The sequence below is a fragment of the Neltuma alba genome, unplaced genomic scaffold, assembly GCF_004799145.2.
Source record: "Neltuma alba isolate B1F8T4 unplaced genomic scaffold, ASM479914v2 tig00003408_pilon, whole genome shotgun sequence".
Classification (NCBI taxonomy): Eukaryota; Viridiplantae; Streptophyta; class Magnoliopsida; order Fabales; family Fabaceae; genus Neltuma; species Neltuma alba.
In genome coordinates, this window is record NW_021633273.1 from 155267 (window position 1) to 169612 (window position 14346).

At 37.6% G+C, this 14346-nt stretch overlaps 1 protein-coding gene and 1 pseudogene across 1 annotated transcript; both read left to right on the forward strand.

Annotated features, from left to right (window-relative positions):
* Nucleotides 1–221: 221 nt before the first annotated feature.
* Nucleotides 222–5549, forward strand: LOC114741511 (glutamate receptor 3.7). Its single transcript, XM_028929790.1, is given in 7 exon segments — nucleotides 222–914; nucleotides 1428–2782; nucleotides 3313–3590; nucleotides 3799–3830; nucleotides 4090–4496; nucleotides 4876–4919; nucleotides 4921–5549. Coding segments are annotated over 7 exon segments (2739 nt in total). The 5' UTR covers nucleotides 222–658; the 3' UTR covers nucleotides 5288–5549.
* Nucleotides 5550–10080: 4531 nt separating this feature from the next.
* LOC114741505 (glutamate receptor 3.4-like) lies at nucleotides 10081–14116 on the forward strand (annotated as a pseudogene).
* Nucleotides 14117–14346: the final 230 nt, after the last annotated feature.

Sequence of the window (14346 nt, forward strand, 5' to 3'; positions counted from 1 at the left end):
TCCAGGCAAGTTTCTGGCTTTCTGCAATGGCGAGTTCTCACTCCTCAGTTTTCTAACCGGAACTTCCGGTTTGAGAAATGCGGATTGCGGGTCGGGCAGCGGGAAAACCGTGTTTCGAATTTCGAGTCACGGAGGTGGCTGCCGCCATCGTCAACGGAAGTGGACTTTTAAATCCCTGTCAACTTCGTTCTCTGTTTCCTTCCTTTTCTCCCGCAAGGATCGAAGTCTTCTGACCGGGCTGCGAGCCATCGATTTTCTGTTGCTTTCCAAATCTTAACCGCCACAGGCACCGTGAGATTCTTAATTTCACATTGTGGGCATATTTCTCCTTCAAACGTGTTTCATTCATAGGCGTCACGTCATCTCTGTATCTTACACTTCTTACCAAGCATACGCTATACTTCTTGATGTCCTGGCCCTGTTTTTTTCTCGGCAGCCTCTTGTGAGACCAATATTTTGCTAGTTTCCACCACTTCATGAAGTACTGGGAGTTGCCGGGCTTCTCTAATTATGTGTTAGCTGCCAGGGCGTGAGTTCTGGTTTTGCTCATGTGTGTACCGACAAAACACAATTCCTGCCCGGCTTTTCTTTGTACGGCGTAAGAATAACTTGGTTCTTTATGGTGAACGATTGGCGGGTGAATTGAAGTCGGTCAAGAATGAAACACTTCATGGCTGTGCCTCGAATAATTATGATTTGGACAATCCTTTGCGGTCTTGCTCGTTGTCAAAGGCCAGCGTCTGTGAATATTGGTGCGGTTTTCACATTTGATTCGGTCATAGGTAAAACAGCAAAGGTGGCGATGCAAATGGCTGTCGATGACGTCAATGCAGACCCCGTAGTTCTCAATGGGACGAAACTGAACTTGATAATGGAGGATGCCAGTTGCAACGTCTTCTTGGGATCGATTGGAGGTATAGAGAATCATCCTTGTTGAAACTTTATAATTCAAAGACAGCTTTTCCAGTCTCTGACATAAGTTATCCGAAATAGGACGTGTGACATTTCATCGCAGGGTAAAAATTAAAATTTCAAGAAAAATGAAAGGTTGCAACTTTAATTGATTTAATGGAAGATCGTTTCGGTTATCTCTTTTTTTATTCCTCATTCATTCGCTAGAGTTGCAAGATAAACTGGGGAGAAGGTTAGGTTCTTCGCCGATATCAAAATTTTCTCGTTCTGTAAACTACAACAATGGTTTTTTTTTTTTTAATGCCTTTATCTTTGTCTATTTTAATTTCTGCAGCAACTTATGACCTAATCAAGTGACGATTCTCGTCAAAATGTCAATATGCCGCATTTTTTAACTAACCAAACACCATTTTATAGTATTGTCAACTGGATGTCTAAGTTGTCTAATTTATCTCAGACGGAGTCCTTGTAGCTGTAGTTTACACTTATCTGAACTGAGCCTTTTCTATGCGCAGCGTTGCGTGCACTTGAGCAAGGGGTTGCGGCAGTAATTGGTCCACAATCATCTTCCATCTCTCACGTGATTTCTCAAATTGCCAATGGTCTCCAAGTGCCTCAAGTTTCCTATGCTGCCACTGATCCAACCCTGTCGGCCCTTCAATTTCCTTTCTTTTTTCGTTCTATACCAAGTGACTCTGAGCAAATGACTGCAGTGGCTGATTTAATTGACTTCTATGGATGGAAAGAGGTCATTGCGGTCTTCTTGGATGATGATTACGGGAGAAATGGAATATCTGCTCTGGCTGATGAGCTTGAAAATCGGAGGATAAAGATTTCTAATAAGTTGGCTATTAGCATTAAGTTTGATCCGAATGAAATCACTAACTTGCTCAATCATTCCAAAGTGTTTGGTCCTCGTGTGTATGTTGTTCACGTCAACCCAGATCCTAGATTGAGAATTTTTAACATAGCCTACAAACTGAAAATGATGTCTAGTGACTTTGTCTGGCTTGCCACTGATTGGCTTTCTACTACTCTAGAATCGTTCTCCCCACAGAATCAGACCCCTCTGAGTGTTGTGCAAGGGGTGGTTGGACTTCGTCCGCACATTCCAGATTCTTCCCAGAAAAGATCTTTTGTTTCTCGGTGGATAAAAGTGCAGAATGAAAGCGCAGCAAGCATCGGGTTGAACCATTATGGATTTTATGCATACGATTCAATTTGGGCTGTTGCACATGCTATTGACAAGTTTATTGAAATATACAAGAATATTACGTTCTCGGTCAATAACAGCTCGAGGCTATTGAATAAAGAAGCAGCTTATATACGTCTTGACGAGCTCAAAGTCTTCACAGGTGGATCTGATCTGGTCAACATATTATTGCAGTCAAATTATACTGGTGTGAGCGGCCACCTTCAATTTAGTCCTGACAGGAATATTGTTAGTAGTGGCTATGAGGTTATCAATATCAATCAGATGGAAATTACCAGGGTTGGATATTGGTCTAATGCTTTTGGATTTTCAGTGGTACCACCTGATCAAACTCTTGAGAAGAAAGGACGTGGTAGGGTTCCCCAAGATCAGAAGCTTAACACTATCACTTGGCCAGGTGGAATGACAGCAAAGCCACGTGGCTGGGTGATTGCTGATGACGCAAGACCACTGAGGATTGGAGTTCCCAAGAGAGCAAGTTTTGTTGAGTTCGTCACTGAGCTGCCTGGTAATCATCAAATTCAAGGGTACTGCATTGATATTTTCAAGAAAGCACTGGAGTTTGTACCATATGATGTTCCTTATGTATTTAAGCCTTTCGGGAATGGTCAATCAAATCCCAATTATGATGCGCTTGTGGAGACTGTTGCTGACAATGTAAGAAATGCTATAATTTAGGAAGTCCCAAATTTGTTGATCTGCCTGCTGTTTCATGAAAGTGATGCTTTAATGAGATATCAGACAGACTTTTGTCAAAAGAAATCTTGTGCTGCATGGGGAAGAAGACCAGATGGATGACTAGTTATATTCCGCGAGATGCCTACTTAGTGGTTCGTAAACATAAAAGGTTTATAAAACCAGAGTTTAAAATTACCTTTCCTTTCACCTCCCCCCCCCCCCCCCCCAAAAAAAAAAAAAGGTTGGAGATTGCGGGGTAGAGAAAGGTTGAAGGCATGGGGATAGGGTAAATAAGGGGGGAGAAGGATGAAAAGGGAAAAAATGCAGTTTTTTGCAACATTGTCCCTATATGTTTTTTGTTTGCTATGCTGTAGCTTCTAGTTATCTGATTGTTCTTAATATAAGATCTCTCATTTAGTTCATTGATTTTGGAAGGCAGATTTAACATCTATTTGCCATTAGAATGTTGGATGTTCTCGAACTTGCTTATGATTAAATATCTGTTTCAGGTATTTGATGCGGTAGTTGGAGACATAGCAATTGTGACAAATCGTACAAGGATTGTGGATTTTTCTCAGCCTTTCACATTAACTGGTCTTGTTATAGTGGCTCCAATCAAGAAATCAAAATCAAGTGCTTGGGTATTTCTCAAACCATTTACGGCAGATATGTGGTTTGTCACTGCAGCTTCATTTATATTGGTTGGAATAGTTATATGGATCCTTGAGCACCGAATCAATGATGATTTCCGCGGTCCTCCTCAGAGGCAAATTGTGACGATGTGTATGTAAGTCTTCATAGTAAAGTAACATAATATTTTCATAGAAAATTTGTCTAATGAACTGCTATTATAAGTTTACAATTCTCATTGGCAGATTAATTATTTAATTACTCTCTAGTGTTCGTTGTAAAACTGATATTGCTGGAGATGACCCAATATTTGTCCAGTGCTGCAGATTCTACTAACTCTATGCTATATATCAATTGTTTCTCAGGTTCAGCCTCTCAACCCTGTTTAAGACAAATCGTAAGTATACTTTTTGCTTTGAAGTCTGGTAGTTTCTTTTTTCACCGCTTTTCTTTCTTGAGTTCTCTCGTAGTTTACTGTCTTTTAAAGTTCATTTCTTTGATCAATGACATATAGTCGCATTGTGAAAGTGACAAATGGAAGCAGAATAATCATGAAATTTTCCTACACTGCCTCCTTTTTAGTGGTGAAATCATAGGACTTCTGGGTTTTGCATTTTCTTCAACTTGACAAAAATTTCAACTTTTTGTTTATTCAGAGGAAAATACAGTAAGCTCACTTAGTCGGATGGTGATGATAATATGGCTTTTTCTGTTGATGGTGATCACTGCTAGCTATACAGCAAGCTTGACTTCAATTCTTACAGTGGAGCAACTTTCATCGTCCATCACTGGCATCGATAGCTTGATTGCAAGTAACTTGCCTATAGGGTACCAAGTAGGATCATATGCTTTCAACTATCTGACAGAGAGTCTTTATGTGCAAAGATCAAGACTTGTTGCTCTAGGTAACCCTGAGGAATATGCAAGAGCTCTGCAGCTAGGGCCTTCTCTTGGAGGGGTGGCAGCTATAATTGATGAGCTTCCATACATAGAGTTATTTCTGTCAACACAAACTGATTTTGGTATTATTGGACGACCATTTGCCAGAAGCAGTTGGGGATTTGTAAGTAGCCTTACTGATCAGAAGATTTCGTAAGTGATTAAATATCAGCATGTACATTGTGATGCTAGACATAAAAGAAAGGGATTTAGAATCCCCCAGAGTATGCATGCTAAAATCAGTATGCTTATTTCTTTTAAAACAAACTCTTTAGTTTTGTGGTATGCATCGATCGTAAACTTTGATCGTATTGCTTGATATGGCTGGGTAGCACTGGCGTTAATACAATCCAGAACTGTACTTCGGTCCCTCAGTTTTTGACAGTGAACATATGAAACATGTTTGGGAACTTCATTTTGTCTATTTCTTTTGCTGACATTTTCTGCAATTTTGTATTCTGCATATTTCTTGATTTCTGATATTTCTTGCGATATCATATCAGGCATTTCAAAGGGAGTCTCCTCTCGCCCTTGATATGTCTACGGCATTTTGAAACTCAATGAAAACGGAGAGCTTCAAAGATACGAGAGCGGTGGTTCTGCAAGATGGGTTGTCCTGAAGAAAGGAGAAGCCACTCCGAGCCTAACCAACTTCGCTTGGTCAGCTTCTGGGGTCTATATCTCTCATGTGGTATCGTCACTCTCGCTTCTTTACTGGTGTATATTCTGCGAACAATTCGCCAATACATCCGATACAAGCAAAGGCAAAAAGATATCCCTTCTGGATCCCGTGAAGCATCTGGTGGTAAATGTTCCCACGTCATCTATAGCTTTTTGAATTTCATTGATAAGAAGGAAGAAGCCATCAAGAAAATGTTCACTCACTGTGAGAATCCAGAACAGCAGCCGACCTGATTATCACTGTGTGTTGTTTGAACGGATAATACTTTAGCACAATGCTAAGATTTCACCGAAAGTTGTAGGATTACTGAAGTAGTTTGCTTTGATCCGACCATGGCTCATGGCAATATATATGGTCTGTGTATAGTAAAACTTAGTAATAGAACATGTAATTGTATCATCCTCCTAGTCCTAGATTATCTTGGCAGCTGATAATGATGTAACTGTATGTTGGGTGGAAAAAGTGAATTGAGTTCAAAGGATGAACATTTTAAAAGAGCTTGATATGTGATGGCTTATGGAAAGGAGGGTGAGGGGGGATGGAAAATTTTACCTTGATGAACTCATTTAAATACCTTATTGAATATCCCATCCTATTTAACATGAGACTTGATATCTCATATTACCAAGGGTCTGCCAAAAGACCATTGCCATTATTGGGTGGGGCAAAGCTAAAGCGAGGAAGACGAAGACGAAGACGTTAGACCGTGTACAAATTTGGAGGGGTGTTTCAGTCCCTTTCAAACTGTCAACGTGAATCACGTTGCCTGCATGGGACAAACGAATCCACATTTCTCCTTTTAGGACAAAACTTTGGTCCACCCATTGCCACCTAACACTATTAATATTTCAATTTACTGCTTTCCTGTAAACTGAATGGTCCATTCCTAGATTCTTTTTAGTGTATTTAGTATTATTTGTTAATTGTTTTTCATATTTATTTCCTGTCAATAAAAATTATATACATAACATGTATTTCGTAAAAATGTCTTCAATTATCTTTTTACTGTCGTATTAAAAATTGGATCAACGTGCATCCAACTCTCAAAGTATTTTTTCGAATGTATCCAGTATCGTAAAATATTTTTTTTTCAAGTGCGTCTAGTATTTTGACGTATTTTTTTATGTGTACATCCAATACCTTAAAGTATTTTTTTAGATACAGTCAGCACTCTAAAATATTTTTTTATACATCCAGCATCAGGACAAAAAAAAATACTTGAAAGTGCTGGACACATCTAAAAAATATTTCGGCATACTGTATGTACCTCAAAATGCTTTAGATTGTTGGATATACCCATAAAAACACTTTGAGCTACTGAATGCAGCTTAACCCTAGAAACAAAAATCTGATCACATGATAAAGTCTGATATTAATTTACCTAATTTCACTATAAATTTTATATTTTTATATAAATATTAACGAAGACGCATCAACCAATAAGTACCATCATTGCTGATGGTTAAAGCGAATGAAAGGATCAGCAAGAGATAGGATAACCATAAATTAAAAATTGTAAGTATGTCACTTTTTGAGGAAAAGAAATTAGAATGATATAGTGATTAAGATGATTAATTAATAGTAATGAATAACAAAGAAAGTGGTAATCGTGAGACAGTGTTGAGATTGATATATTAAACAAATGGGTGGGGTAGCCTTTATTCCGAAGTTGAAGGCTAGAGAGCGAGGGACGTTGAATAGATATGTTGATTGTAAGACACTGAAGCAGAAAGAAAATAAAGAACAAACAACAAAGATTCAAAAGACGAAAGACGCCCCCACTTGAAAGCAAATTGTTAGAGTTAGAGTTAAGCAGCTCGAGATTCCCACATCTTATGCTTGTTTCAAAATTCATTCTCAAGTATTATAATGAAAAATATATTATTTTTTATTGAATAATATTAATTTTTCTAGGAAAAAAAATTCTATATGAATAAATTTATGAGAACTAGTTGTAGCTTGAAAAGCTGTTCATTTTACTTTCTTTTTGGAGGAAATATGAGCATGAGTGTGAAGACTTCAACATTGATTGAGAAGCGAGACAAGGAATAAATTTGTTATTAGACAATACTGGTAACTGGTGATTCAAAGATTAAAAAAAATTCTGTCTGGTTCGAAAAACAGAATGACACAATCAAGGCCTAAGCTAGAGTACCTAAGCTAAATAAAGCCTCATAAAAGATTCCATGATTCCTGTCGGCATGTAGTCGTAGCTCACCCATACAAAAAATATTCTTTACAAAACAAGACAAGAATAATATGCCCTGAAGTTGTCACCCCAAGTGAAGTTGTCAAGGGTCCCTATCTACGTTTTTACAATTCCAAGGTCTTTTTTTGTAATTTTCCCAAAAATATTCTTACAAAACCCAAGCATTGAAGTCACGTAGGATACTTCTTTCTTCCCTTTCCTGGGTATTTTTGAGTAATTACCACGACAAATGTTGAGATCCTCATTAAAAATTTTACAAGTATTTTAAATCACTCTGTACAAAACTTATAAGTGTCATTTGATATGAAGCATTAAGAATAACAGATAAAGATTAGAATTAAGATAAAGCATTAAAAAAATATTTAACATAAGGAATTGCTTGTTACTTAATTAGAATTAAGCAAACTTACATAGATGGGATTGAGAAATATAATATCTCTCCATGGTATTAATATTTTTTGTATAAATGGGAATACTAATATTTTCTATGTATAAATATTTATACAATCCTTATTACTAAAATAATTTTTTAATAGGAAATTTTTTCAGAAAAATCCCAAAAAAAACCCTTGAAATATAGAAAATTTCTGATTGGGTCATGAAATTGCGCAAATGACAGAAAGGGTCAATGACCCAATCTATCATTTGTAAAATCAAGAGAATTAACAACTTTGCCCTAGTTAAGCAACAATGAATAGTTATTCTCTAAACAAATCTAGATAACGCTTATACAGTTCTAGTGATTATATGATTAGTTGTAATTAATAACAAGGTATCTAACTACGAAAAAGTGAGTAGTTATTCTCTATACGAATCTAGGTAAAGCTTACACTATTCTAGTGATTACATGATTAGTTATAGTTAACAACAAGACACTTTACTACGAAAAAGTGAGTAGTTATTCTCTACACGAATCTAGGTAACGCCTAAATTCTTATAATGATTCTTTAAATCATTGTAGTGAATGAATACAAATGAGGGTAAAGTTGTCAATTTCTTTTGATTTTACAAATGACAGATTGAGTCATTGACCCTTTCAGTCATTTATATAATTTCAAAACTCAATCTGGAATTCCTTATATTACAAGGGCTTTTTTTGGATTTTCCCCTTTTCCCATTATTTTCAAAAATATTTCAAAACCATCCCATGGATAACTTACATAAAGAATTATTTTTGAAACAATCACTTTAAGTTACTTTTACTTCGTATAATTTATTTTTCTTGATTTTGCATTGTTTAAAATGTTAGACATTTTGATTTAAAAATGATTTTTTAAAAAAAAAACCCTTAATCAGCCTAAAATATGTGAATTTTATCGAGGGCCAGTGCCCTAATACTTCTCTAATACCCTCCTTCCTTACTTGTGAATTGTCTATTGTTGTTTTAAGGAAGTAACGAAAATGAACCATATTATAGAGATTAAAAACGAAATTTGAAAGAAAATATGAAGACTTATTAATATTTCCTCAATAGCTTTCATACGCATAAATTTGTAATTTTTTAATTATCTCTCTTTCACAGACGCGAAGAAAATATGAGGTAAGACCCTTTTATTTGCTTCCTGAGTGACCAGAGAGAACACTACTTTGTTGGGCAAAAAAAAAAGAAGAAGAAGAAGAAACACTACTTTAGACTTTGTTGTAATTTCCTCCTAATGTTAACAGCATTTTCTTAACCTAATCAAATCAAAAATAGTTTTTTCTATATACACAAAAAAAATCAAACTTTCTGGTTTCTACAATTTGATGTTACATTAATTACTTAAAACAATTACTAATATCATTCACATTAAAATATTAACGGAGACACTCGAATACATGAATATATGGTTGATTGCAGCATCACGCATATCAGAAACAAGATTCAAATATACATAAAACTTATGGCTCGTAAGTCGCAAGTTGTTCATACCAACATAACGTGATTTTAATGATAAAGGAAAACTAAAGTAAGAAACATTCATCTTCATAACCTTAAAGCAAAGTAACTAGTTTATGTTTTTGGTGTTTATGAAATTGAGAACGACCATTTAAACAGAACCACACATTTCGCTAGTGAGCCACTTGACAACAGTGATCAAATTGATATCACCATGGGGGCTCCATCCACTTTCTTCTTTGAGAATGAACTCTAGAAAATCACAATGCCAATCCCTGGAAAATGCATTAGAAGAAAAATCAGACGACGTTCTGCTTCACGTTTAGTTCTTTACGTACAATATTGTAATTTTGCATTTACCATTTCAAAGGAAAAGACGCGACTGTCCCGTTACCTTGAAGCTGTTCTTGGAAATGGTAGTTGGGAGAGTGCTTGAGAGCAAGTGAATGATTCTTTCCTTGAGCTTTCAACACTGTAACTTCCTTTTTTTTCCAGCCACTCCTTTAATTTGGGTTGGTCGAATCTTTCAATCACATGCATTTAGTGGGCTTTCATCTTTATTTGGATTTCAACATCATACGCTTTCCTCTGCTTAACTTCTTCTCCAGGTCTCTATTACACCATGCGTTGTTTCCTATTTTAGTAATAAACGAGGCATGTGGTTATTGTCCAACATATTTATATGTTCAATGTTTTCTCTTCATTTCACTGATGAGCATTTAATAGTGGGCTTTTCTCATTCCATTGATCATTTGAATTTCATGGTACCAAATTTGAAAATTCAAACTGCTTTCTTGTGGTATGCTGAGTCTTGTTTTGAGTCTAAATTCCACAAGTTTTAAGCTTGCGGGCTCTAGTTGATGATAAAACAGAGCCCTGCTGTGTTTTGCTACTTCTAACTGTTGCCTCTGTTCTACTGAAACGGTTGATGCTTGACAGATGACATGTCATAGTTCTCTCCGATTGATGCTGGTCTGAAGGCTAAATTTCTGGCTTTACAAGCTTTTCCCATAGTGGAGGCCATCTTCATTACAAGGCAGGGCCAGATGGCTGTGGCTCCAACGTTATTCCTCCTGGTTTTCTGGTTATGGATTCCCACAGAAGCCGTCGGCAGGACAAGAAATAGTACCATGGCAAATAGTACTGTTCCTTCAAGACCGAATCTTGTGAGAGTTGGAGCCCTGTTTACGTATGATTCGGTCATTGGAAGATCTGCTAAACCTGCAATTTTGGCTGCTGCTGCTGATATTAATTCTGATACAAGCATTCTCAGCGGGATAAAGCTGGAGGTTATTTTACATGATACAAACTGCAGTGGATTTCTTGGAACGGTAGAAGGTATCCCCCCCCCCCCCCAAACTCCAAAATTTTATTGAGTAGAAGCTCAGTTTCTTCTTGCTGAGTTATTCTTTTCAAAGTTTGTAGATTCCTTCTTGTTAGATCATATTCTGCTTGATCCTGGCATGAGTGCTTGCCAACAGAAATGGCTAACGGTTCTTGCGTGTTTTTTGCTGTAATACCGCAACACATTGAAAAGATAGCACCCAGAATTACCATTTGTCAGTTAGTGAAGAGAAACTTGCATTTTTGGGGAAATTCTTATTCTTTGATGGAATCCTAGACGGTCATTGATGATTTGCATGTTCATTGGATGTAGTCTTGAAAGAAGAGTTAGTTGAGACAATATTTTGATTTTGTCTTCTTTTCCTTCTCCCATGGACTTGTAAGCAAGCTTAAATGAGTTTTCTGATGATGTAGCTTTGCAGTTAATGGAGAATGATGTGGTCGCCGTTATTGGCCCACAGTCGTCTGGGATAGCTCATGTGATCTCTCATGTTGTTAATGAACTTCATGTACCCCTTCTGTCATTTGGGGCAACCGATCCTAGTCTGGCTTCTCTGCAGTATCCTTATTTCATCCGCACTACTCAAAACGATTATTTCCAGATGTATGCAGTAGCAGACTTGATTGAATATTATGGATGGAGAGAGGTAATCGCTATTTTTGTGGATGATGATAATGGAAGAAATGGAATTTCAATATTGGGCGATGCGCTTGCACAGAGACGTGCCAGGATCGCCTACAAGGCTGCTTTCCCTCCAGATGCTTCCAGAACTTCCATAAATGAACTGTTAACTGGAGTGAATTTAAGGGAATCGCGGGTCTATGTTCTGCATGTGAATCCTGATTCAGGTTTGGCAATTTTTTCTCTTGCCAAAAAGCTTGGGATGTTGAGCAATGGCTATGTTTGGATTGCAACTGATTGGCTTCCTTCAGTGCTTGATTCACAAGCACCAGCTAGCCTTGAAACTCTGAATCTCTTACAAGGGGTTGTTGCATTTCGTCATCACGCTCCTTATACTGATATGAAAAATAAACTTCTCTCTAAGTTGAAAAAATTGAACAACACTAAGACTGCAAGCTTCAATTCTTATGCTTTGTATGCATATGATTCTGTCATGCTAGCTGCCCATGCTTTGCATGATTTTCTCAATAATGGCGGAACCACATCTTTTTCCAGTGATCCTAACTTGCATGACACTAACGGAAGTTTGTTGCATTTATCATCACTTCGAACTTTCAATGAAGGCCCCAAGTTTCTGCAGAAGGCCCCAAGTTTCTGCAGACAATCCTGAGAATGAATTTCACTGGTGTTAGTGGTCAAATTCAGTTTGATAAGGACAAGAATTTAATTCGGCCAGCATATGACATTGTAAACATTGGTGCATCTGGACCTCGTATTATTGGTTTTTGGTCTAATCACTCTGGTCTTTCAAATATTGCTCCTGAAGTATTATACTCAAAATCACCTAACAAGTCTATTGGCAATAAACATCTGTCCAATGTGATATGGCCAGGATTGACTTCAATTACACCCAGAGGATGGGTATTCCCCAATAATGGAAGACCACTGAGAATTGCAGTGCCAAATCGAGTAAGCTTCACGGAGTTTGTTGGCAAAGACAAGGACCCTCCTGGGGTAAAAGGTTATTGCATTGATGTCTTTGAAGCAGCGTTAAATTTATTGCCTTATCCTGTCCCTAGGCAATATATACTATATGGACACGGCGATAGAAACCCTAACTATGATGATATTGTGAATCAGGTCGCACAAAATGTGAGTTTCTAAGTCTAACTTCCAACCTTAATTAGTTATCCTCTGACTTTCCGCTGTGCTAATACTTTTTGCCCTTTTCTTGTTTAGAAATATGATGCTGCCGTAGGGGATGTTACTATTGTCACAAACAGGACAAGGATTGTGGATTTTACTCAGCCTTACATGACTTCAGGTTTGGTTGTAGTTGTTCCTGTCAAAGAAGTGAAGTCAAGCCCATGGTCTTTCCTTAAGCCATTTACTGCACAAATGTGGTGCGTCACTGGTGCCTTTTTCCTTTTCGTGGGAGCTGTTGTGTGGATTCTTGAACACCGGCACAATCATGAGTTCCGAGGACGACCGAGGAAACAACTTATGACAATCTTTTGGTTAGTATGTTGTAACTTTTGTGAGATAGCACCGATGCGATTGCTTATGTTTCTTGTCATATCTTGATTCATTCAGTTCTTGCTTGGTGAAGAACTCCAGGTGAACATATAATTTCATACCTGTTAATTTACTTCATCTTACGGAAATTACTTCATCTTTTGCAGGTTTAGCTTCTCAACAATGTTTTTCTCACACAGTAAGCATCTTATGCAATTTTTATCTGAAACTGAAAGCATCCTTATTTTGTATACTGCAAAGTTTCTAAATTGTTGATGCTTCTGGGGCGGCATATGTAGGAGAGAACACTGTGAGTTCTCTAGGGAGATTGGTGCTGATCATTTGGCTTTTTGTGGTGCTAATTATCAATTCAAGCTACACAGCAAGCTTGACATCCATCCTCACAGTGCAGCAACTTTATTCACAAATTGAAGGCATGGACAGTTTAATCTCAAGCACTCAACCAATCGGGGTTCAAGACGGGTCATTTGCCCGGAAGTATCTCATAGATGAGCTTAACATTGCTGAAGCAAGAATCATTGTACTGAAAAATCTGCAGGACTATATTGATGCCCTTGCGCGCGGACCCAGAAATGGAGGGGTGGTAGCCGTTGTTGACGAGCTTCCTTATGTTGAACTCCTTATATCCAGCACCAATTGTCAGTTCAGAACCGTAGGCCAAGAATTCACAAAAAGTGGATGGGGATTTGTAAGTAGTAGTGTCTTATCTTTTTGGTTATCACTATGTCTCTGATTGATGTTTATATAACATGTTCATGTGCAAGACAGGAGTACTAAGAAAGACGGTGATTTGGGTTTGCTTGATGACAGGCATTTCAAAGGGACTCTCCACTTGCGGTGGACATGTCAACGGCAATTCTGCAGCTATCAGAGAATGGCGACCTGCAAAAGATCCACGACAAATGGTTGTTAAAGAAGGAATGTTCTCCAACACAAAACGATGATGAAAATTCAAACCAACTATCACTGAGTAGCTTCTGGGGATTGTTCCTCATAAGTGGGGTGGCGTGTCTGCTTGCTTTGATTGCCTTCTGTGTAAGGGTGTTTTGTCAGTTCACAAAATTCGCACCGGGCACTGATGAGGAGGAGGGCGACCCGGAAGAAACGCCGCCACGAACCGCCAAACCTAAACGCCCGTGTCGGACTCCTAGCTTCAAGGACTTAATCGAATTTGCTGATAAAAAAGAAGCTGATATCAAAGAGCAAATCAGAAGACAGGGTAACAAACGTGCACGCTCCCGAAGCTTCGACTACTAACCCACTTAACCTTTCTAAATATGTCGCTCCTCTTGTCTTATTTTAGTTATTCTCCGGTCTTTCATCCCACCACGGCCAATTTTCCACTTTTATTTTATGTTATTCCCAATTCCAAACTCATTCCCTCCTATCTGCCCTGTAATTGTAATAATGTGATGAGATTTGCATCTTATAGAAAGCAAATAAAACCACATCTTCCCACCTTCCTTCCCTTTGACTAACGACGAATTTGACCCTCTTAGTGATTGACATGAAAGTATTACACTTGGTCTTCTTGTTTATTTTTTTTTTCTAATTAAGATTAAATATATTTTGTTTCTCATATTTATATTTTTTTCTCAAGATAGTCTCTAACAATAGTAATTATAGCCAATACACTTAATTAGCAAGGATATTTTAGAAAAAAACACATATTTATTACAAATAACTAATTTAATTTCTTTCC